Raw genomic sequence first — 24,089 nt, forward strand, 5'->3', positions numbered from 1 at the left:
CGCACGCAACAGGCGCACGCGCACTCGCGACTTCTGGCCGATGGGGAAAACGGGGCGGCAGGGAGGAACGCTGCCGCCCCAAGGGGCTTAAAAAAAACACAACGTGCCAGCAGGGGAAATGTGGCGGGAGGGGTGAGTACACCCTCCCCCGCCCTTAAAGCACTACCCCTGCCAGCGCCAAAACGCCAAAACTGCCCGCAGCGCCGAAACATATCAGAGGCCTTCATAATGGCCTCCGAAACGTTTTGGGCACATGCCTAATACACACGTCGTCACTTCACAGAAAAAGTGAATGCATGAGTCCCTTGGGCACTCACTTTCCACAGCTCAGTGAGTGGCCAAAACATATACTATGAATGTTGCTTAAGCAATAATGCCCACATGTCAATACATAATTTGGCAGTCTATGTCTCAGTAAAGTACCATCTTATCACCACAATCCGTTTCTTCTTCTAAAGAAGAAAAGTTCTAAAAAGATTCATATTCACATATGAATCTGAAACCAACATATTCACCACTGCACCATAATGAGTTAGTGTATACAGACTTCAGTTTCTAAGATATACACATGGAAGTCTGCCCAGTAGAGCTTTTAAATGTAGAGCTGGCACATACTGTTTTAGAGCACAGAAACATACTTTCCTTCTCATATAAAATTGCTGGAAAGGTAAAGGTTAACCAGGAATACAATTCTGCAAATGCCATTCACTGCAACAAATATCACCATGACTTAAGGTGTCTATGCGCAAGGCTGGATGGTGACTCGGAAGATATTGGGTTTGCACATGAGTTTTATTTAGTTATACAGAAAGGAGCTTCCTGTATGTATGGATTATAGGACTGTGACCACTTTTCATCCTGCGTGCAAGTTTATCTCTGTAGAAATCCTGTCTTATAATTTATCATATGTAGACAAATGTAGTATTTGACATTATTATTTTTTAGCACAAGTGCTCCATTTAACTATTTTACAGAAGAACAAAAAAAAGAGAGCACTAAAAGTGCACCGAGACACACTTTATATACATGTTGGCACAAACATTTCTTCCTCTGGTCAAGCAGGCATTTGAAGCCATATAAAAACCAGCAAAACCTATTTACCAGAGGCAAAAATGGAATGTTTGTGTATGCAATGAATATCAAACCCTCTTCCAAACTCCAACAATGGGGGCGGGGGGAACTATTATCTGTCTTTAGCCTTACTATTTTACATTTAAAAATGTAAAACACAGAACAGCTGTGCTATAACTCAAAAATTTAAGTAAATCAGAAAAGCAGACTCTGTGTAATACCTTTGTTCTACTGCAGCTTTATATAGGGGTTTTTTTTCCCTAGAGAGGAGTATTCTATTATGTTTTATATGGCATTTAAATAATATCTGGACCAGATTTCTGAAGTGCAGTATAACAAGTGCAAACTTCCAAGAATGACATATGCAAGTGAAAACTTAACACATCAAACTTAAAGTTGGAATAATCCCCCCACCACTCACTCACACATGGATTTCCCACCCTTAAGAATCCAGCAGAGAAATATTACTCTATCACTTCAAATGTGGCTTTAGCAATTGCCAGCAGTGTCAACCAGAATTGTTTCAACTGTGAAGTATTTGAAAGCTAAACAGTCTTGTATAAAGATGTTCTGTGCCAGAAATGTGAACAGATCAATAGTTTGAAACAGGTAGGCAAGCGGCATTTTAACTGTCAAGCAAGGATTTTTTAAAAACCAATGTTAAAAATTGATTAAATTTGTGAAAATTAGCATATTTTCAAAAACACACAGAGAGAAAATCCCTATCTTTGTTGTAAAAAAGAAAAGGAAACATATTTTTGTTAATTGCACATACTGACCAATTTTCCTATTCTGACATTCAAATAGCTTTCTGCTGCCAAAATTTCACGTATAGAATTTTTTGACATTTGCACAGTCTACAGAAGAGACAAACAGGCAACCGTGAGGCCTGCTTGACTGTAACTCACTGAGGAGCAAAAGTCCCAGAGTTGTTGCTCGTTGTCAGCCTCACTGATTTGGCAAGGGGTGGGGGTAGGAAGAAATTTAATCTAAACAAAACTTTGATTCATCACATCAATTTATTAAAGTGTGCAGACCTACTTTTAACCTAGTTTGGAGGGTTTAAATATCCTCAATACTTATCACATTGACACAGACCTTTAGTGTTTTGCATCAAGGAGCATGTCTCATTTTGTTAAAGAAATCTGATGGGAGGAAAACAAAACAAGCAGTCTACTGAAATGATGTTTCTGTCATCCTTTGAGCCCCCCCACCTTTAAGTTTTTACAACTCTTATTTAAGACTTACAAGGCAAAGGAGCATACAGGGTAAGACTTCTGAACCCACAAAACAAAGAATAGGGTGCATCTTTTAAAAGGAATTTCTACAATGCGATATTTAGGATTGCTGGCAAGACACTTTAGTTTTCTTGTAACGAGTTTCACATAAATGCAAAACCTTTACGTTACGTTGGCAACAATAATATGAGGTTTTCTCAAGTTGTTTAATAAATGATCACTAAGGATAGACGACTACTTTATAAGCTGAACACCAAATGTGAAGAATTTTAAACACTTAACAGTGTATACTGAAAAGGGCAATGTTCAATAGTTAAGACTGTACAGGGAACACATTTTCTTTTAAAATGATACACAGAATGAATGCTATACTAAACCACACAAACATTAATGATTTTTTCATCCATGTTAAGCTGGTTTCAGTTTTCAGGTAAAAATTAAAATAGAGCCAAACATTTCTTTATAATTTTAAATTGTATCCAAGATGAGCAGTAGTCACATGAAGATGCTTCAGTCTTCTTTCACTGCTTATCCAAAAGCAACATCCATTTCTGTCTCTCCATGGATTTCAAGTGATCAAAACCTTTTTTTTCCTTTTGCTGCCAATGACAAGACAAAGAATGCTATAATAGAATGTGAGGGATTACCAAAACAAATTTGTAATGTGCTCAGATTACTGGATTTTCCCAGTTGTATTGTGGACTTGAAGAACAGTCCCAACATTTAAAATCGACACTGAGGCATTAAGAAATCTTGTGTTCCAATAATCTTAGTTTTAAACACTGTCAAATGACGGTCTGTGTATTTCTCCAAAAGATATTAATTTGCTTGTGTGTACCATTATCCAAAGGCCAGTTTCACATTTTTTTCCTCTACAGGACCATTTTGAGGCTCCAGAAGCAGGACTTGGTCACTGTCAAGCATTTACTTCTGTGAAGTCTTTTCTAGAACGGAAAGTTTTTCAACCAGCGCCCTGTGGTTTATCTTGATGCTAGCTATGAGCCCTTCTTCATGGCCATCTGAACCAGTGTAACTGATTTCATTTCCAGCTAAGGTAGTCATTTGACCTCCTAATGCTTTCAGCACTGCATTACCAGCACATATGTCCCACTTTTTGATGTATGTAGCATGAATGTACACATCAGCTTTTCCCTGGTCCATCTCAGGCACATCTAGGAGAGATAAGACTTTATAACCTAAGGAGAGAGAAATCATTAAAGGCTTATTATATATTGCACAACTATAGCCCACTCTCTCATTATAAGCAACGCATATGCCATATGTTCATTGTATACAGAAAATCCCTTAACACTTAACCTTCGAATATGATTATACAATTGAAACACTTAGTGGAAAGTTGAATAAACTGGCTCTCCCTTGAGGCTTATCTTTCAACTTTGCTTACGTAACTATGTAAACACAAGCATCATCATCTTAATTGCAGATTTGGGCAGAAATTACAGTTCATTGCAAGCACAGTATTAAGGAATGCATAGCTAAGTTACCCTGAAAACATAAAGTAAACTCAGTGACTCAGAGTAATTTGGATTATTTAATCCAAAAGTGCTGTTCTTAGGCAACCACCTTTTTGGTTGCAGGCAAAATATATCCTGGATTACTTGGGAAAGTAATGTGTGAAGAGAGGTGGAGGGAGGGAACGTTTATTTTATTTTATTTTTACATTTATATCCCACTCTTCCTCCAAGGAACCCAGAGCAGTGTACTACATACTTGAGTTTCTCCTCACAACAACCCTGTGAAATAGGTTAGGCTGAGAGAGAAGTGACTGGCCCAGAGTCACCCAGCTAGTATAATGGCTGAATGGTGATTTGAACTTGGGTCTCTCCGGTCCTAGTCCAGCACACTAACCACTACACCACGCTGGCTGTCTTGTTGTTTGTACCATGACCTGACAAGTGTGTTGAACTCTTCCAACTTCACTTCCCCCCCGCCCAATAACCCATAATTAGCAACCTCAAAAACGCCACTACTACTTATTTAAACATGTCTTAAGACATGTTGGAAAATGCAACAAGAGTAGGTTGGTTTGCAGTAATTATTGTTTGATGGTTCTTTTGTTTCAATTTGTATGCCATTTTGGGAACTGTACAACTGAAAGGCAATATATATAGCGGAACAAACAAACAACTGGCATGGAAACTTTACAGTGATCATTTTGCACACTACTTTTGAGTGCTAGGTGCATAATTATCTCAGAAGTGATAAAACCAGACATGGTAACACTCTTATCATTGCCAAAAAACATAAGATAGGAACATAGGAAGCTGCCTTATACTGAGTTGGTATACAGGCCAATTTAACTCAGGTAAATTGGTATACAGGCCGATTTAACTTTAAATCTACACTGACTGGCAGCGACTCTCCACATTTTCAGGCAAGAGTCTTTCCCAGCCCTCCCTGGACAAAGTAAGGATTGAACTTGGGACCTTATGCATGTGAAGCAGATGCCCCTGAGCTATTGCCCCATCCCCTGTGGATATAACATGTGGACAGATTTCTAAACCATTTTCCTAGTTGCTTGTTTCATTACTCCAATAATTATCCATTTACCATTTTAAAACAATACAGTCGCCTGCATATGAAATGAGTAAGTATTCTTGTATTACCTTGCCAAACACCACAGTTTTGGATTTTCCTTCACACTGTTAATATTTAAGATTCTTTGTTTAGTGAAGGTCTTAAACAGGGCTGCACAACTCTGGCCCTTTTGCAGATACTGAACTACAACTCCCATCATCCCTAACACTGCTGCTGGGGATCACTGGGAGTTGTAGTCCAAAAAAAGCTAGAAGGCCAAAGTTGTGCACCTCTGGTCTAAAACTTTTCACCAAATTAGTATTGTATATTCAATTGTGTGTTTTTCTTTAAACACCCTTTATTTTGTTTCTTTTCCGAAATAAGAGCATTTAGAAAGCCTGTGCAAATGATTAACATTTGCTAGATATAAACTAGCAGCTTTTTATGGTATCTTTTTTTTTAAGGGCTGCCTGCATTTCCAGTTTAGTAACTATTTCTTAGCAAAATATTCTTCCCAGAAGCAATAAAATAAGGGACAAAAGGGTAAACACAACAAACCTGCTCCACCAGCTGGAATGATCACAGTTTTATTTCCAAATGTTTTCAAAGCAAGTTGCTTCACTGTCCCAGCATGAGATCGGGATACAATTATTGCTGGCATTTGCTCATTGTAGGAAGTACGAGCTTTAATATTTGATCCTCCATCTACCATTGCCCAGGCTGCAAAAGAGATAGATATTTCATTAGTTTGTCAGTAGCAGTAGCCTCCCATTGCTAGGAAGTGGCAACAGCTTGAATATCTAAGGGGCAGCCAGTTTTATTTGGTAAATTCTTATGATGTTTCTGGGGCCCCAATATGTCTCCACAGGTTTCACATATTATAGAGAGGTTTGCCCACGCAGCCACCACCTGTTCCCATTTTGAGAGGAGATATACTAATCAAGGGCACATTATTCCTGTGTGATCAAAATATGACTATTAAATAAAAACAATCAAGAAGTAAAAAAGTAAATCGGTTATACATTTTGAAGAGTTTATTCGTGGATTTGTTCATACAAAATAAAGTCATACTTCGTGATTACCTACAGATACCAATTTTTTTTTCCAGAAAAAAATTCTGAATATAATAATTATATCTTAACTGTTATTGTTCTCAACAGATTTTTTACACTCAGTCAGAGCAATAATTCAAAAATGACATAATGCCCAAGAGAAGCCGAAGAGCTTTCTCAGATTCAGATTTACAGTCAACGACGAGCCTCATCTCTTAGTAAGCTATATTACTCCAAGCCTGCTTTGGGAACTTCCCTGTTTCACTAACAGCCACTAAGCAACTGATATTTGGCATCTGCTTACTTGTATTCCAGAAGAGTGTAAAAGAAGCAACACTGAGTAGGGATGTGCAAAAAATTTCGGGCACAGAACGATCTGTGCCCGAAATGAACAATTTCGGGTGATTCGGGGCCGAACCGAATCACCCCCGATGCCCCCCGAATTTTTTCGGGCACGAGCCGAATCACCCGAATTTCGGGCACAAAAAATTTGGGTGATTCGGTTCATGGTTGATTTTTGGCGATTTTTTAAAGTTTTAGTGACTTTGGGGCAGTTCGGGGGCATAGCATGGGATCTGGGCAAAAGGAGTGGGGTGGGGTGGTAGTGCCTAATGGGTGCAGGCTACCACCCCAATTTCAGGGGGATTGGGCAAAGGGCTGATTTTTGGTAAATTTCTGAAAATTTCATGTCTTTGGGGCAGATTGGGGCATATTGGGGCAGAAAGTGGGGGCTGGGGCAGAATAGTGGGGTGGGGTGGTAGTGCCTAATGGGTGCAGGCTACCACCCCAATTTCAGGGGGTTTGGACAAAGGGGTGATTTTTTGAGAATTTTTGAAGTTTGGGTGACTTTGGGGCAGTTTGGGGGCAGAACTTCTGAGGTGTGAATTCTCATTCTATCATAGCAAATGAGATTTTTTTCAATTAAACAACTCTCATGACCCCACTTTCACTTTTTCACACTTTCCTTTACTATGAATAATATGAGGAAGTAATCAATTTAGCACACTTCACCTTATGAAGACAAACCTCATACAAATAAATTCACCATAATTCACCCCTCTGCCCAATCACTCTTAAATTGGGGATGAGTGGTAGCCTCCAGCCATCAGGCACTATCTACCAGCCCACCCCACTCCTTTGGGGCAGATCCACTTTCTGCCCCCAATCTGCCCCAAAGACACCCAAACTTCAAAAATTCTCAAAAAATCACCCCTTTGTCCAAACCCCCTGAAATTGGGGTGGTAGCCTTCACCCATGTGGCACTACCACCCCACCCCACTATTCTGCCCCAGCCCCCACTTTCTGCCCCAATATGCCCCAATCTGCCCCAAAGACATGAAATTTTCAGAAATTTACCAAAAATCAGCCCTCTGCCCAATCCCCCTGAAATTGGTGTGGTAGCCTCCACCCATGAGGCACTACCACGCCACCCCACTCCTTTTGCCCAAATCCCATGCTATGCCCCCGAACTGCCCCAAAGTCACCAAAACTTCAAAAATTCTCAAAAAATCACCCCTTTGTCCAAACCCCCTGAAATTGGGGTGGTAGCCTTCACCCATTAGGCACTACCACCCCACCCCACTATTCTGCCCCAGCCCCCACTTTCTGCCCCAATATGCCCCAATCTGCCCCAAAGACATGAAATTTTCAGAAATTTACCAAAAATCAGCCCTTGGCCCAATCCCCCTGAAATTGGGGTGGTAGCCTGCACCCATTAGGCACTACCACACCACCCCACTCCTTTTGCCCAAATCCCATGCTATGCCCCCGAACTGCCCCAAAGTCACTAAAACTTTAAAAATTCACAAAAAATCAGGACTTTGCCCAATCCCCCTGAAATTGGGGTGGTAGACTCTACCCATTGGGCACTACCACCCCACCCCAAAATTTTGCCCCTGGGCCCCTTTTTACCCCCCGAATCGATTCGGATTCGGATTAAATCCGAATCCAAACCGAATCAAGGGTGATTCGGGTGACCCAGATTCGGGCACAAAACAGAACGGGGGTGATTCGGCTCGGGTCCGAGCCGAATCACCCAAAAATCTGAATTGCACACCCCTAACACTGAGTGTTGCTTCTTGGTCATGCTTGTTGGATTGAGTAGCCAGCTGCTAGGATGAGAGCCTTAGATTGGCTTGTAGCTTATACCAGCTGCAAGCCAATCTAAGGCTCATATCCTTAGATTGAGCAGCTTTGTCCACTGACTGTGCCTTCCTCCCACAAATTGTCCAATATGAGATGGTTTCTGTACCCACACGGAATACAATCTACCAGCAAAGAGGACAAACATCTAAAGAGAGGAAGGGGTAAGAGGGAATAGTAATTTGAAATATTCAAACAGTTTTAGCCGGGCGGGGTGGGGGGAGATTACCAAAGGAAACTAGGGAATAGGAACACATATGAAACATAAGACAGGTACCCAGTGGATCCAGTTAACCATTTATTATATTTTTGATATTATCTAGCATTAAACAAATCATTCCTCCCGACTTATCTAGTATTATGCAAGTCATCCCTTTCATATATCTCAGTTGAGATAGGAAGAGACATTAAATATTATTTGCAAAATGAATCATACACCACTAATCTTACACAAAAAGTAGTTCAGTGAACCAAGGCACACCTACCATATTTATTATCACTTTATTACTGGGGCTGGGTTAGGTATACTGACAGCTGGGACAGTGCTTAGGGAACTGCAAAGTATGCTCTTCTGCTGAATGCAATATAGATATCAGCCTTCCATTTCTTATCAGAACATTCTAGGATTTTGAATTGCTATGTTTCCTCTCTCCAGTGATAAAATAAATGTACAACAAACATGCACAGCATTATGAGTTAAACAAAACAACAACAAAAAGCCACATACCTGTATAGCCAGAAAATGGCTTGTGTATTACTCCTATAACTGGTTTACCATCTACAGCAGCACCAACCATTGTAGTAACGTAGTGCCGAAGATCCTCTGAAAAGAGAAGTAGGAAGAATGCAAACACTTCAGAGTAACATTAAACAGCATAAAGTCTAATCTAGTCTTACACTAGGTGTAAATATTAGGCCTGTGCAAATTCGGATTCAAAAATTAGGATTTTACCTGCAATTGCCCCAAATTGGTAAATATTGGTAAAATCCAAATCCGTTTCCCTCACACTCGTTTCCCTCAACCCGTTTCCCTCACACTAATTTCAGAAATACTTCGGAATTTGCAAAATGGAGCCATTTTTCCCCACAGAGGTGAACCGGGTGGGGAGAAGCAGAGGAATACCAAAAATGGTCCTAGAGCCTTAAAACTTGCCACATGTGTGTGGAAGGAGTTCAGGGGCCTCAGTAGTGAATTTCAAGAAAACTGAACAATTCTCTGCAGAAGCACACAGTCAGGAAAAGTGCTTCGAATCTTTCCGTTATTGTGATTAGAAATAATTACTTACTATCCCTTCTGGCCATTAAGGGATTATTTATTTATTTATTATTTTTATTAAAACATTTTTATACTGCCCAAATCTTACGTCTCTGGACAGTTTACAACAGGATAAAAACAGAGTAAAACATTCGTTAAGACAAAAATTGGGAGAGGGAAACACACACATTACAACAATTTAAAAATTTTAAAATAATATTTTAAAACAGCATTAAAACCATTAAAACAGCAATAATTAAAAGCCTGGGTGAAGAGATGTGTTTTTAAAGATGTTTTAAAAGCTGTCAGAGATGGGGAGGCTCTTATTTCACTAGGGAGCACATTCCAAAGCCTTGGGGCAGCAATGGAGAAGGCGAGCCGGTGGCAGCTGCAGACGGACCTCTCCAATAGATATCAGTGGGCGGTGCGGTTCATACCGAAGAAGGCGTTCCCTTAAATACCCAGGGCCCAAACTGTTTAGGGCTTTATAGGTTATAACCAGCACCTTGTATTTTGCCCGGAAACATATCGGCAGCCAGTGTAGGTCCTTCAATACAGGAGTTATATGGTCTCTCCGAGATGACCCAGAGACCAGCCTGGCTGCCGCATTCTGGACCAGCTGTAGTTTCCGGACTACGTACAAGGGCAGCCCCATATAGAGCGCATTACAGTAATCCAGTCGGGAGGTTACCAGCAGATGCACCACTGTTTTAAGGCCATTCACCTCAAGAAACAGGCGCAGCTGGTGTATCAGCCGAAGCTGATAGAAGGCACTTCTGGCCACCGCTTCAACCTGGGACACCAGGGGGAGGCTCGGATCCAGAAGCATCCCTAGACTGCGTACCTGTTCCTTCTGGGGAAGTGTGACTCCATCCAGAACAGGCAGATCAAAACCATCTCTTGAGTTCCGACCCCACACAATTAGTACCTCCATCTTAGCCGGACTCAATCTCAGTTTGTTATCCCTCATCCAGCTCATCACCACTCCAGGCAGACATTTAGGGAGGTTATGCCCTCTCCCGATGATGCTGACATGGAGAAATAGATTTGGGTGTCATCAGCATACTGATAGCACCCTGCACAAAATCTTCTGATGATCTCTCCCAGCGGTTTCATGTAGATGTTAAACAACATTGGAGACAATATGGAGCCCTGGGGAACACCATACAAAAGTTCAGATTTTAAAGAACAGCAGTCTCCAAGGGACACCATCTGGAACCTGCACGAGAGGTAGGAGCGGAATCACTGCAAAGAAGTGCCTCCAACTCCCAACCCCCTCAGGCGCTCCAGAAGGATACTATGGTCGATAGTATCGAAAGCTGCCGAGAGGTCCAGAAGGACCAACAGAATCACACTTCCTCTGTCAATTACCAATTGGAGATCATCCATCAGGCTGACCAAGGCAGTCTCCACCCAACAGCCAGCCCAAAAGCCAGTTTGAAGTGGGTCAAGATAATCAGTTTAATCCAAGACTGTCTGGAGCTGTGAGGCCACCACCCTCTCAATTACCTTGCCCAGCCATGGAAGGTTGGAGACAGGCCTGTAGTTGTTCAAGTCCGAGGGATCCAGGGTAGGCTTCTTCAGAAGCGGTCTAATAATTGTCTCCTTAAGACAAGGAGGCATCCTACCTTCCCTCAGAGATGCATTTATAATCTCTACCAGGCCTTCTACAACAACCCCCCTGCCAGATAATATAAGCCATGTCAGACAGGGGGTCAAGAGAACAGGTGGTAGGCCACACCATTTCAATCAGCTTGTCCACATCCTCAGGAGTCACAAACTGGAACTGTTCCAACCTAATCACACAAGAGGAGTCGCCGGACACCTCCACATCAGACACGGAGGTAATTGTGGAGCCAGAGTCTAAGTCGGCCCGAATACGAGAGATTTTTTCCACAAAGAATTCATTAAACACATCACAGCGGGTAATCGATGGTTCCAGATTCTGATTCAAGGGAGGAGGGGCACTCACTAGCCCTTTCACAACCCTGAACAACTCTGCCGGATGTGATCTTGCGGATGCAATACGGGCAGAAAAGAATCGCTTCTTTGCCGCACGTATGGCCTGAGAATAGGTCTTCAAATGAGCTCTATGTTGCAATCTGTTGGATTCAAGCTGAGTCTTTCTCCACTTGCGCTCCAGTCATCTACCTCGCCACTTCAGCCCCCATAGTTCTTCCGTATACCAAGGGGCCAATTTTGAAGCAGGTCAGAGAGGACACTTAGGAGCAATCATGTCTACTGCCCCAGTGAGTTTGCTGTTCCAATTCTCCACCAGGGCATCAACAGGATCACCAGCAGAGCCAACACTAAATCCCTCCACGGCTTCTTGAAATCCTATTGGATCCAATAACCTTCTCAGGCGGATCATCCTAATAGTTCCCTCGCCCCCATGAAGGTGGGAAGTGATTGCGAGTCCAACCTTAACCAGATGGTGGTCCGTCCATGACAATGGGGAAAGCACAGGATTCCCCACCCACGGAACACCACCCTGATCAGAGTGAAAGACCAAATCAAGCGTGTGACCAGCAATGTGCATCGGCCCCGAGACCACTTGGGATAGGCCCATAGTCGTCATGGCCACTATGAACTCCCGAGCTGCCCCGAACAAATTGGTCCCAAAGTGAACACTGAAGTCCCCCAGCACCACAAGCCTGGGGGACTCCAACACCAAGTCCGAGACCAAGTTCGTCAGCTCGGTTAGGGACTCTGTTGAGCAGTGGGGCGATCGGTACACCAACAGAAGTCCCATTCTATCCCTGGTCCCCAGACTTAAGTACACACATTCGATATGGCCCGACACTCTAACAGGGATCCTGGTAAGGGAAAGGTTATTCTTATAGACTACAGCCACTCCACCTCCCCGCCCATGGTCCCTCACCCGCTCCTCAACAGTGTAGCCTGGAGGAAGAAGCTGGGACCACACTGGGCCCCCAGCCTCCCCCAGACAGGTCTCTGTAATACATACTAGGTTGGTACCTTCATCCAGAATCAAATCATGGATGGTTTCTGATTTGTTCTGGACTGACCTGGCATTGCAGAGGAGCAAGGTGAGGTTCCAAGGATGATCGGCACTGCTCCCCAAGGTCAAAGAGCTGGCGGGACAGCTGGAAGGGGAAACAGCTATTAGATTTCCAAGTCCCCTTCCCCTGTAATGGCCCACTGACCTGCCAATGTTAATTCTTCTGTTCACCACCACAACCAGAATGGCCGCCCCACAGTCAGTGGACATGCCCCGTCTCCCCATCTCCAGTTAAGCCCAAACACATTCTAAGAATGTCTCACCCAGGACAAATTAAAACAGAAGCTCCACTATTAAATGCCCCCTCCATATACAGATACCTAGGCCAAGAGACCTGGCCCTCACCCTCGCTGTCCCCTGAAGTGGCTCCCCCAAAGGGGCAACCCCCTTTGGTGTCGCCCCTTTGGTGGCGGGCCCACCGCCACTGGCAGAAGCCTATATAGCCCTGAGCAGGCAGCTCTAGGCAGATGGAATGCAGGAAACTGCCAAGTCACCCTCCTCCCCGGCCCCAATCCTGCAAGGCCTCACCTCAACACAGCAGCCAGTCCTGGGGGGCAGATAATAGACGGGGGGCAGCAGGAGAGGCAAACAGGCAGGCACCCAGTCTCACACCCTGGGGTCTACCTAGGAGCAGATGTCTCTACTCTTCTCTCTCCTGCAAGTTTCTGGGGGCTGAAGTCACTGGCAGAACTTATATAGTCCTGAGAAGGCAGCTCTAGGCAGATAGAATGCAGGAAACTGCATTAAAAGGTGTGAAGTCCTTTTATTTCCTTTTAAAAATGTCTGCCTGTTCCTGTAATGAGGAACAGGAAAATTTAATATAAAATCAAATGAATGTCCTTTTTCCTGCACATTGGGGTGGAATGATGGTCCAAAGAGGGGCTTCAGAGCCAGAACCTTTTGTAAAGTTCTGGTTTGAAAAAAGCCAGATTTCACAATCTTAGCCATTTTTTAAACAAAAATTTCAAAAATTAACCAAAGATCAGAGGAGTGACCCACAGCTTTGAAAAAAGCAACACAGAATCCTACCAATGTGGACTGCATGTGTCCCATATTTCATAACTGTATGCCCATACATTCTGTAAATATAAATGGGGAGCAAAATGGGCATGCAGTTACCCCTTTTCATGAAGGAAAAGGGCAGATTCCTCCATATGCTGGTAGAAAGATGGTCCAAGGAGGGTCATCAGTTTCACAAGTTTTGTAAAGTTCTGGCTTGTTTCAAGCCAGGTTTCACCAATTTTATCAATTTTTTTAAAAAACATAAAAATTCCAAAAATTCACCAAAACTCAGGGAATTGACCATAGCTCTTCAAATTCACTACAGAAGCCCTGACCTACTTCCCCACTTGTGGCAAGTTTCAAGGCTGTAAGACCAACCAGTGAGTTCCCACCCACCCCACCCTGATTTCCCCACTTACTACCATAGGGAAAACCCCAAATGTAAGTTGGAATTTGGATTTGAATTCTGAATCTGATCTGATATCTGTAAATGCCAGAGCCCATAGAACCCAAATCCAAAATGGTTGAAGTCAGATTAGGTCAAATCCAAGTTTTCTGAATACAAACAGGTCTAGTAAATATGCTTCTTCAAAGATCTAAAATTAATAAGCCGTTCCATTGTAAAATATAATCTAAATCCAACACCCTTGATTTAATAATTATTTCTATAATTAGACAACCTACTCTTCCCTGCCCCAAATTTAGGCTTCATAAACATTGTGTTCACTTCACCCATTCATAAAAAAGCAACACAAAAACCAGTTAGTCTAGATGTATTATTATTATTATTATTATTTAATTCATATCCCTTTCTTCTTTCAAGGAGCCCAGAGTGGTGTACTACATACTTGAGTTTCTCTTTCACAACAACCCTGTGAAGTAGGTTAGGCTGAGAGAGAAGTGACTGGCCCAGAGTCACCCAGCTAGTTTTATGGCTGAATGGGGATTTGAACTCGGGTCTCCCCGGTCCTAGTCCAGCACTCTAACCACTACACCACGCTGGCTCTTATTAAGTAGGTGTGCCAACATTGCTCAGAAAGCAGCAATAATGATTCAAATACAAAAATCATGTCTATTTTTCAACATCTTAATGTTCTTTTCAAATCTGAATCTATATGGATTTCCTTTACACTGATGCAGTATTTTATTATATTTCAAAAATTAAGATTGTTCATGTACAATGTCAAACTATGGGTTGGTGCTTCAGGAACCAGCACTGTGCCAGCCTTCTCCCTCCTCTACTCATGTACCCCGTGTTATCTTCTTCACAAGACATATAGTAGCCTGCCATCCTTGTTTGGATGCAATGAAAAACTAGAATTGTGCTCATGGGGAGATAAGTAATTGAAGCCAAGTGCTTGAGGCGACATGAGAACAAAGCTTATTTTCATGGCTTGGTGAACTTTTGCACACAAGTCAAGATAAGAAGTTGGCCTTATGATACAGAGAAGTAGCAAGTCAAAATGAACCCAGGATTGTTACCTGTATATTCTTGAGTTGCATCTAGAGGATCAATCCAAACTGTAACACTGTCCAGTGGGACAAGTTTAGAATCAACTCTTTTTATATCTTCAGGAATACTGCGGTCCCAGGAAATTGTCTCCTGGTCATCTGCATCTACATGCTCTTCTGTATTTATCTATGGTAAAAACAGAGATACATTCTAATTAAAGAAGAAATCAGTCCAGAAACTGTTGCAATGCTTCCCTGGGAACTTGCAGTCCCTTTCTGGCACATGCAAAACCTTTTATGGTAATTGTAAACAATTACTCCTCAGCAATCCAAAGCTTCACGAGTAGTGTGCGACACAATACTTCCCCCATCCCCCGGCAAATAAGAAATACACCTTGTTTTATAGCACAGCATAATCATCAAAATGATTTTGTTTTCTGTTGTGCTTAAATATTATGTAACCAGAATATTATGTAAACTATGCAAAAATAGTTTAACAAAATCAGAACCAGGGGCGTAGGGAGTTCACTAGCAGCTGAGGGCCAAGCTCTTGCTGGCAGCCACCTCCTCTTGTGCACACTCATCCCTCCATGCTCCATTGTAGCCATGCTCCAGATCAGAATACTATCATGCACCAATCTACAAAGTCCATCATACTTCAGAGCATGCACATCTATCATTACAAATATCAACACAGAATATATGGTAAATTAAATGCCTGTGCATGCTTGTATTGCAAGACTTTTTTTTAAAAAAAATGCAAGTGTCTTCTCTTTACTAGCACACACACTTCCAATTATTAAGGCAATGACTACAGCTATATTTAGAATAAAAGCTTCCTTAGCCAAGGCTACAACAGTTCTCAGATTCCAGATGAGGAATTAGGCAATCACTTCATTTTTTAACATTCCAGTCTACACTTATTTAAAAGATGCATATCCTGCTTTTCAATCAAGTTATCCCAAGACTACTTACAACAATGCAATGCAATATGTTCAACTTTTAGTAGTGGAGTGGCCAAGAGAGATGTTGGAGGGATTTGAGAAGTCTGTTTTCAGCTCTCTCGTGCTCCTTATGGAGCCCAGATGTAAATCCACGGAAGACAGAATTTGCCTGGAAATGTGTTATCAAGCTGAACCAGGCATAATTACCACTAAGAATGGGGATTTTCCTCATGCAGGCCAGGGAGAATACAGTTCAGTGGCTCATATTTGACAGGGCAGCCATGGAAGCCATCATGTTAAAGCCCCTCCCAAACTATCTGGTGTTCCTGCAACCACTGAGCCACTGAGTGACAAAGAATATGTAGGACGATGTTCAGCAGGTGACTTTAAAATAAACATCAATCAGAGAATCACAATCTATATAATCATTTCTCTTAGCCAGCATGTGTGCCCAGGCTTTGGTGGCGGAACTCTTGCGACACGCTGCAAGAGTTCCCGGCATTACCCAGCCACGGTAATGGAGGAGGCGGCGGCCCGGCCACCGGGGTCAGGAGGCGGCTGGGCTGCCAGGAAGAGGAGGCAGCAGTAGAGCCACGCTGCTGAGAGCAGAAGGTGGGGGTAGGGCAGGAGAACGTGGAGGGGAGCAGAATTTTTTTTTTTTAATTTAAATTTAAATTTTTTTACTTGATTTAGGGGTTTTAATTACTTAACTCCCCCCCCCTTGGCCTTGTGCAGAAGGGAGGGAGTTTGTCCCAACCTTCTCTGCACGAGGCCCAAGAAGGGTTCCGTTTGGCCCTTTTGGTCAAGGGGCGGGGTTTCGGCCAGGATCGGCCGCTCCCCGCCCCATTCTCTTTTCAGTTGGGGCCAGGCAGTCGCAGGAGAAGGAGCTCTTTCCTCCCTCCCTCCCTCCCCAGTTCAGAGCAGGTCTAGCGACTGGTCGCCTGAAGGGGCCGAGTAGGAATTTTTTGCTCCCAACGCATTGGCCACTGTTGGGGGTTTTTTCGCCTACTCCGTTCTGTGTTCTGGGTGCGTAGTTAGAGTTAGGTTGGCCACAATGGCAGTAACAGTGCGGGCCGGGTGGTAATTTGAGGGTTAGAATATCGGTGAGCACCCTTGGATATGTAAAAGGGTGATTGGTTAATCGCTCCTTTGTGGCCTGTGCAGCACGGGGGAAATGATTGCCATGAAACCTGCTTCAGGACTTTTCCAACCTTTGGGCTGTGCAGTCCGGGGTGGACGAATGCCTAGAAGTATCCAGATCCTCTCTTACAGAAGGGGGGGTTGGCTTTGAAGGAATTGAGTGGGGCGTATCTGCCCATTCCCGAGCCAGGGTGTGTCGCCCAGTAGGGTGATGAGTAGGACTTCAGAGTTCTGACCTGCTTCTATTGGCCCGCACTGTTCTCTAAGGGTGATTAATCACCTGGTGTTCCAGTCTGCCATGTCTGTGTAATAGTTAATAAAGTTGTGGCCCTTTTCATCAATATTAACTCTACGTGTCGTCTTGAGCTGGGGTCTGGGGACAATGTTTAATTCTTGTTTTAAAATGTTTTTAAATTGTTAATTGTTGTGTTATTGTTTTTAATTTGTTTTAGCTTTTCATTGTTTTACAAGTTTGTTTTAATTGTAAACCACCCTGAGCGATTTTTGGAAGGGCGGTATATAAATCAAATAAATAAATAAATAAATAAATAAATAAATAAATAAAGTGGGTGGAGGGCAGGATAGACGGCCATGGTGAGGAGGCTGCAGCAGCCCCAGCCTAGCCACTGGGGTTTGGAGGTGGCTGAGCCGCTAGGAAGAGGAGGCGGCAATAGAGCTGTGCTGCCGAGAGCAGCCTGTGCCACCGAGAGCAGCCTGGGAAGGAAAGCGCTGCCGGCGGCCAGGGACAGAAATGTGAGAAGACTGGGGCAGAAGGTGGGATGGAGGGCAGGAGAGACTGGGGCAGAAAGTGGGAGGCAGGGCAGGAGAGACTGGGGCAGAAAGTGGGGGGGAAGGGGGAACCACCAGCCCCAAAGAGCACACAGATGCTCTGTGCAGGTTCAGCTAGTTCAATTTTATTGTCTATTTACACAGATATACAATTGACTCAATTTTCATAAAGCTTGGGCATGCTGCACTTCTGCAATGCCACTGTAGTTTTTCTGCTCAAGGCTAGTTTCCCCAAAATGGATGAACCAGTCAGACAGGTGGTACTCCATTTCTTTAAAAAGTAAAGCAGGTAGTGATCCAGCTGGCCTGTTACCATCCTCACAAAAACTGCAGTAAAACTAATTATGAGTATTACTAAATATCCATGCATTTTTTTTATTTTTGTTTTAAATGTTTTAAATGCCTAAACATGAGTTCAGATCAAAAGCTAACTCCAAACATTCTTAACAGTAGAATGTTACTGTGTACTCAGTACACAGTCTATTTTCTTACACCTTGCTACATCTTTTTCAACCGTTACATCAATCAGGAAGTATCTACTAACCAATTCATTGAGACATTGAGTCGATGCCTTCACAACCTTCAACCAGCATATTTAAACTACTATGAGTACACTCATGTGTAAATAGATAAGGGAGAACTCTAGCCTAGTCATGTATGTAGCAATACAAAAGCAGAAAACAGTTAGTTGAGACATCAATCTATTGAGCGGTTTCAACCTATATTCAATGAAGCAATATTTGGATTTGAACATACTCAGTAAAATTGAAGAACCAATACTTTCATGTTTATTTATTTGCTCAGAATTCACAAAAGCTCTTTCCTTATCCTTCCACTTTAATAAACTAGTCATTCCATGCGTTACTACTGAAAACATAGCTATATAGACTTAGTAGTCTGAATCAGAATTTAAGCTCCAAACTTACTTTTAAACAATTAAACTGAAGATTTTGGCCTTCTGCAGTAATCATACAAATTAAAGCATATTTGATATGAAAGACTGTATTCTCCCCACCACTGAGTAACCACAAAAAGGGGCATACATCTGGGATTAGGGCTTCCAAGCTACAGGATAGATTTTCAATCAGCCTTGGCTTTTAGTTCTGCCGTGGAGTTGGCGTCAACTCCTGGCGACCACAGAGCCCTGCGGTTCAGGAGGGATTTACCACTGCCTCCTCCCGCGCAGTATGAGACAACGCCTTTCAGCATCTTCCTATATCACTGCTGCCCGATATAGATGTTTCCCATAGTCTGGGAAACATACCAGCAGGAATTCGAACCAGGAACCTCTTGCTCCCTAGGCAAGTTACTTGCTCACTGTGCCATTAGGTGGCTTTGCTTTTAGAACCACTCTCTTATTTAAAGATGTGGCAGCGAGGGATGGGGAAGAACTGAATGATAGATGTTGCTGAACTACAACTCCCAGCATCCCTAGACACAATTTTTTGTGGCTGGGTATGCTGGAAGTTACTTCAACATCTGGAGGGCCGCAGTTTGGGGATGCCTGCTCTAGAGCATCTGCACGTTAGTACTTGATTGCTCCCCTCACCTCAGAGATCTCCCCACCCTCACCTGAGCTGCACTCCTGCGCCTCCTCCATCCTGTTGCTTCCATCCCCCTCACTCTTATTCATTAGGCCAACCAAGACAGTCTCAACCCAGCCTGCATGAAAGCCAGGTTGAAATGTTCTAGATCAGGGATTCTCAACATTGGGTCCCCAGATGTAATTGGACTTCAACTCCCATAATTCCCAACCAAAGGCCACTGGGGCTGGAGATTATGGCAGTTGAAGTCCAATAACATCTGGGGACCCAATGTTGAGAATCCCTGTTCTAGATAATCACTTTCCTCCACGATTGTCTGGAGCTGAGAGGCCACAACCCTCTCAATCACCTTGCCCAATCCTGAAAGATTAGAGACAGGCCTATAGTTGCCTAACTCCGAGCAGTCCTAATGTTCCCTCTAAGGTGTGTGCATGTGCATGCGCTCACAAGTTTTTTTTAATGTCTACTCAGTTAATTTTAGAAACTCATTCCGCACTCAGATTAAAAAAAAATTAGAAAGAACACTGTGTCCAATGTAGGTGTTTTTAAGTATGGTCTGATGATAGCCTCTTTAAAACAAGGAGGCATCCTACCCTCCATCAAGAGATGTTTACCAGCTCCTCTCTGACAAACTGATTGTTAGATAAATAAGTTGGGCAAGCGTCAAGAGAGCAGATGGTAGGATACACAGTCCAAAACAGCTTGTCCACATCCTCAGGAGTCACAACTTATATGGGAAGAATTCTGAACACTCAAAAATACTAAGTGTAAGCACAACTAACTTCTACTGCGATTACACTACTTTGAGCTCTTTAGATGGAACTCCCAAATTAATACAAGTGAAAAGGCCACCTTTCTTATAAAGCTACAGAGCTGGAATTTGATAAGCAGTAAAGTAAGTGTGTAAGGGTTTCAGTTTTACTAGCTGCTCTCCCTTCATATATGAATGAACCAGCTGCAAAAGCTTATGAAAACCAGACAACAATTGGGATCTTCAAAGGAAAGACTGCAGGTGCTTGAGTGTGTGTTGGGAGAGAGAAGGCTGTAGAAAAGCCACTCAGCACACAACCTGCCTTCAAGACTTCTCTACTGAGGGAGAAGCAAGCTTCAGTTCATTTGTGGCTATTCCCACCTTCTTCTTGTGGCCTGTGGGGTTTGGCAAAGCAAAGTATGCTTTGGCCAGACAATGACACACGCATCAATGCCAAACCATTTTTTTAAGGGATAAACCATGAAAAATAAGGAAGATAAGTAGGTCCTACAATACAGAACAAGGATTGTGTTTATAAAAAGACTAACAGAGCTCAGAAAGGTAGCTTCACTGCCCATGCACAAACTGTGTCTTCTCACACTAGTACCATGCAGTCCACATCTGGAATTGCACGGGAGGAGGAAAGAACCTGGCACACACAGATGCAGTCTTGTAGGTCTGATGTGGCTATGGCCAGCGGGAGCTTCAGCACCTTCCTCCGGCACATTCAGCCGTGCGTGGCACTGAATCCTCCTGCCCGTGGCCAAAGCAGGAGCTCCGCGGCGGGGAGAGACCCACCTGGACGCCGGGGAAGGCGTTCTTCAGCAAGTAGTACATCTTGCGGTTGGAGAGGAGGTCGCCGCTGGTCAGCTTCTCCTCGGCCCCTTCCCGGGTCTTGCCCTTGGCCTTGACGTTGAGGAGGTTGGCTTCCCGCACCCGCTTCACCTCCGCGCCGCCCGTGACTGCCGCCAGGACCGAGGCGGCCAGCAGCTCCCGCAGGTCCACGCTGCCGGCCGGCGACTCTGCTGCCGGCCCGCCTAGCATGAAGAAGGCGAAGCGGCCGGCCAGGAAGCCCGAGTAAAGGTGGTAGAGCAAGCCGAGCCCCAGCAAGCAGAAGACAGCCACGCCCAACGGAGACAAGCGGATCCCCATCGGCGCCATGGCCGGGCCGGGGAGAAGCTGAGGCGGAGGCAGACGTCACCGCTCGCTCATGTCGCCGTGCAGCGCCCACAGGACCCGTCCGAGTGAGTCCCGCGTTCCACGCAACGTCCCTCCCAAGTCTCCTCCACTCCAGAAGCGGCGGCTATGTGTACATCCGGGTTAGGGAGTGGGGAGGGAGGGGATCCTGGGCTGGACTACGTTTTATGTTAACTGGACTGGGCACACGTTGAGCGACGCCGGACTCCTGCAGGCTCGTCAGCTAAACTCACTCAGCAGCCACACGCTCCCTGGCTTCTTCAGGCTGTGCAGGTCTTCCGTTCCGCGCACCACCTACTTGGGAGTAGGCTGCATGGAACTTGGCGGGTTTACTTCCTAGCAGACGCGTGTAGGATTTTCCATCTTGCTCTTCCTGCAGGGAGCCCAAAGCAGTGTACATGGTGCAAATTTATCCTCCCAGCAACCCCGGGAGGTAGGTTAGGCAGGCTGAGAGATAAGTGACTTACCCTGTGAGTTTTATGGCTGAACAGGAATTTGAACTCAGGTCTCCCCAGTGGTGGGCCAGCAATGCACTCTAACCATTACACCACGCTAGCTGTTTTCACTGATATTCCTTTCTTTATCATCATCATCATCATCATCACCATTGACTTTTATTTATTGTTGTTTATAATTTTTCCTCCCCCACCCTCAAGCGTGGGAGTTGAAGGTGTCTTTCCATTAAAAAAAAAAAACAACCCAATCAGGAGATCGTGACGGTTGTGGACAGCTTTTAGATTCTCCAAGTAGATAAGGGAGGAAAAACCTGGAGAGAAATAAAAAGCTCGGCATGGTAGCAAAGCCTCAGGCAAGATCTATTGATTTATAAGAGTCTAAAGACGACGTGTAGAAGGTAATTGCCAGGGTCACTCTTGTATTTGCTATGTCTATGGCTTTAACGTTTCTTTAAAGCCAATAACGTACGACTAGTTCCTTAGAGCATGCCCAGTAGGAGCAAATGAAGCCAACCACCCATTTCTTGCCCTCAATACCTTAGAGTTCTTTTTAGTAGAAAGGTTTTTCTGTGGGGAGAGGAGCTGCAAGGCTTGTTCAGGAATAAAGAGGTAGTGGGATTGTGTGTGTCTGTTCATAGATTTGACTTCATGCAAACACAGACAAAAGACATCCGCATACCCACACACCTCAGTAGCTCAAAGGCTGGAAACCGGAAAGGAATAAGTGTGATCCTTATTCTTTACCGCAGGGATGCTCAATTTCGGCCCTCCTGTAGATGTTGTCCTACAAGTCCCATAATCCCTGTCTAATGGCTACTGTGGTTGGGGATTATGGGAGCTGTAGTCAAAATCCGTTGTAGGGGGAGCCTAAGTTCAGCTGGCCTGCTCTACAACAACTGCCCCCATTGGGCGGCTCTTGTTAGCTGCACAGCATTCTTTTCCCTAGAATGAAAGGAGAGGAAATGAAAAGAGTCACTGCTGTTAGTTACTCGGTAGGAATTAAGAACCGAACTGGGTAGAAATTAAAAGCAATCGTTAACTGTGATGACATAAATAAGGAAAAGCCTGGCGGTCTCATGCCGGTATTTAGCCTCAGATGGAGTTTACCACGCGCTTTGGGCTGCATTCCCAAGCAACCCGACTCCACGAAGACCCGGTCCCGGCACGCCGGGGGCTGCTACCGGCCTCACACTGTCCACGGGCTGTGCCTCGATCAGAAGGACTTGGGCCCCCTACGGAAGCGGCGCCGGGAGAGGGTCTTCTGTACGCCACATTTCCCGTGCCCCACCGCGGGACGGGGATTCGGCGCTGGGCTCTTCCCTGTTCACTCGCTGTTACTGAGGGAATCCTGGTTAGTTTCTTTTCCTCCGCTGACTAATATGCTTAAATTCAGCGGGTCGCCGTCTGATCTGAGGTCGCGGTCAGATCGCTGCGGGGGGCCTGCGGTGGCGGCCGGGTGGGCGGGGCCGGAGCCTTGGCCCGCTTGGCCCGCCGCCAGCCGGCTGGCTGGGCTGACGGAGAACCCTCGGGCGGACTCGGCCAGAGAGCGGCTGGGCAACACGGACCTCCCCCTGCGCCGACGCGGACGCGCGCCAGCCGGCGCGGAACCGGGAGGCGTCACCTGGCGCAGGCAGCGCTGTGAGGGACCCACAGACAGCCGCGTGGGGACACCCCGTCCCGCCCGGCTGCCGGCGCCCGTGGCCGCCAGCCGTGCCGGCCCCGGCCGGGCTCACCCTTCCTGGAAGGGCGGCCGGCTCGGGAGACGGGCGCGGCTCATCAGGGACGCCGCCGGTGCGGGGTGGGGGTGGGACGGACTGCCTGGACGGGTTGAGCCCCGAGGGCCTCGGGTCTGGACTTGGGGGGACCCGGGCACCATCGCTCCAGCACCCAGGAAGGCCCCCAGCTGCGCCCCATGGCGGCAGGCACCGTGGGGCGATTGACCGTCGAGCGACACGCAGACAGGCGTAGCCCCGGGAAGAACCCGGGGCCGCAAGTGCATTCGAAGTGTCGATGATCAATGTGTCCTGCAATTCACATTAATTCTCGCAGCTAGCTGCGTTCGTCATTGACGCACGAGTCGAGTGATCCACCGCTAAGAGTTGTCACATGTGTGTGTCGTTGGCTTTTTGTCTCGTGCTCTCTCTCTCTCTGGGGGCCATCCTGGCTCGGCTCAAGCCATCCCGGCCGGGGGCGGCGTTGGGTCTGCGCCCTTCTCTCTCTCTCTCGCAACAGGCACGGTGGGTTTGTCCGGACGGACCGGGCACTCGGGCCCGGTGCGGGGCGCAGAGCCTCGCGCCGGCGGGGCGGTGCGGCAGGCCAGGGCGCGACCCGCCTTCCCCGTCCCCTCCCGTGGGCGGGAGGGGCCGCCCGAGTCTTTAAACCACCGCCGCCCCACCCCACGCAGGGTGGGGGGGCGACAGGTACCCGGCACTTGGGTGGAGGGGAACAGTTCCTTGTCCCTTCCATTGGGTGGCTCTTGTTAGCTGCACAACATTAA

General features: G+C 45.4%; 1 protein-coding gene and 1 non-coding gene across 2 annotated transcripts; both read right to left on the reverse strand.

Annotated features, from left to right (window-relative positions):
- Positions 1-773: 773 nt before the first annotated feature.
- Positions 774-21,382, reverse strand: BPNT2 (3'(2'), 5'-bisphosphate nucleotidase 2). Its single transcript, XM_053249253.1, has 5 exons — positions 20,739-21,382; positions 14,803-14,959; positions 8,769-8,864; positions 5,406-5,567; positions 774-3,505 (listed from the first exon to the last, which is right to left on the reverse strand). The coding sequence occupies exons 1-5, from the start codon at positions 21,099-21,101 to the stop codon at positions 3,234-3,236; spliced, it is 1,050 nt and encodes a 349-aa protein (XP_053105228.1). The 5' UTR covers positions 21,102-21,382; the 3' UTR covers positions 774-3,233.
- A 2,158-nt stretch (positions 21,383-23,540) lies between these two features.
- LOC128325497 (5.8S ribosomal RNA) lies at positions 23,541-23,693 on the reverse strand. The gene has a single exon (XR_008307491.1). It is a non-coding gene; the product is annotated as a 5.8S ribosomal RNA (ribosomal RNA).
- Between the last annotated feature and the right edge of the window lie 396 nt (positions 23,694-24,089).

This window comes from Hemicordylus capensis, chromosome 4 (genome assembly GCF_027244095.1).
Source record: "Hemicordylus capensis ecotype Gifberg chromosome 4, rHemCap1.1.pri, whole genome shotgun sequence".
In the NCBI taxonomy this organism is placed as follows: Eukaryota; Metazoa; Chordata; class Lepidosauria; order Squamata; family Cordylidae; genus Hemicordylus; species Hemicordylus capensis.

Bases quoted from the DNA above. Each gene is read 5' to 3' on its own strand.
- BPNT2 (XM_053249253.1), bottom strand. From the start codon at position 21,101: ATGGCGCCGATGGGGATCCGCTTGTCTCCGTTGGGCGTGGCTGTCTTC. The intron at 14,960-20,738 runs GTGGGTCTCTCC...TTTTTACCATAG, and splicing joins ACGCCTTCCCCGGCGTCCAG to ATAAATACAGAAGAGCATGT. The intron at 8,865-14,802 runs GTAACAATCCTG...TTCTCTTTTCAG, and splicing joins TGCAACTCAAGAATATACAG to AGGATCTTCGGCACTACGTT.